Raw genomic sequence first — 1132 nt, 5'->3', positions numbered from 1 at the left:
ATTGTACATTTTACATTGATAAGGAGAATGAGATTCTTTACTCATAACATCCAACNCGATTAAGACTTTAAGTGTCCCCAGAAAACGAAAATTCAATTTGGGGACAACAGAGCAAAATCGAGAGAGCGAGTAAATCCAGATCTGTTGAGGAGTGTTTACCTCGTCTCTAAGCTGTTTAGCTTCATCAGGATTAACAGTTTCGGCGAGAACTCCATGGTGAAGAACAAGACCTGAGAATGTGAGAGAGATCAAGATGGGAAACAAAAGCCACCTGGAATTTGATTCCATCGATAAGCTGATTTTAATCTTGTGAATCCAGAATATGCAGAAAATACCAATTTTGTCTGGAAGTAAGGTTTGTTTACCTGACAATATCAATATATTCAATTGTACCAGAGAAAGAGAAGAAATCAATAAGATCTTTCTCAGTAACAGATGGAGATAACCCAGTCACTTCAACACCATGTCCAATTTGATGATCCATCTTCACCCAACAGCTGAAAAAAAGAAAAAAAATAATAAAGAAACCCAAAAATATTCGACAGATTCATCACTTCCAGATGAAATCGAAACTCAAAAATATAAGGAATATACTCTTCCCGATCTCTACCTCATACTAATAAAGCTTTACATGGTTCTGAAATTTCAAGTCAAACCAAACAGAACAAGCCAAATACACAACACTAAAACAACGACATAAATTAACAGAGACGTTTTCAATTCTTACTGCGGTTGTGACATGAGTATTGTCCCCCTCTGGTCCTTCTCTGGCCAGCCCAAAGTCCGATAATTTCGGACAGAATTCATCGTTTAAGAGCACATTTGATGATTTGAAATCTCTATATATAACCTTCAACCAAAAAAACAAGATCACAACACGGTTCACAGAAAATCTCAATCCTAAATCATGGCTATATGTCGACATTTACATAGAACTTAATGTGAATAATCAAAGGGTCTGCCTAAAACAAGATTTCTCTTGACAGATTTAAATTTTTTACCTTAGGTTCATGTAAATAAGCCAATCCTTCAGCTGCACCAACCATGACCTTGAGTCTTTTTCTCCACGGTAATGTGCGTGATCCACGGCTGAAGAGATGGTCCTCTAAACTTTTATTCGACATGTACTCAT

At 36.6% G+C, this 1132-nt stretch overlaps 1 protein-coding gene across 1 annotated transcript; it reads right to left on the bottom strand.

The window, feature by feature from the left end:
• Positions 1–14: 14 nt before the first annotated feature.
• On the bottom strand, positions 15–1123 carry LOC104774368 (the record flags this gene model as incomplete). The annotated part of the gene is made up of 4 exons (XM_010498995.1): positions 1002–1123; positions 728–850; positions 366–497; positions 15–271 (listed from the first exon to the last, which is right to left on the bottom strand). Coding segments are annotated over exons 2-4 (469 nt in total), but the record flags the coding sequence as incomplete, so codon positions are not given.
• Positions 1124–1132: the final 9 nt, after the last annotated feature.

The sequence above is a fragment of the Camelina sativa genome, unplaced genomic scaffold (genome assembly GCF_000633955.1).
Source record: "Camelina sativa cultivar DH55 unplaced genomic scaffold, Cs unpScaffold02598, whole genome shotgun sequence".
Lineage (NCBI taxonomy): Eukaryota > Viridiplantae > Streptophyta > Magnoliopsida > Brassicales > Brassicaceae > Camelina > Camelina sativa.
This window is presented reverse-complemented; position numbering and strand designations above follow the sequence as displayed.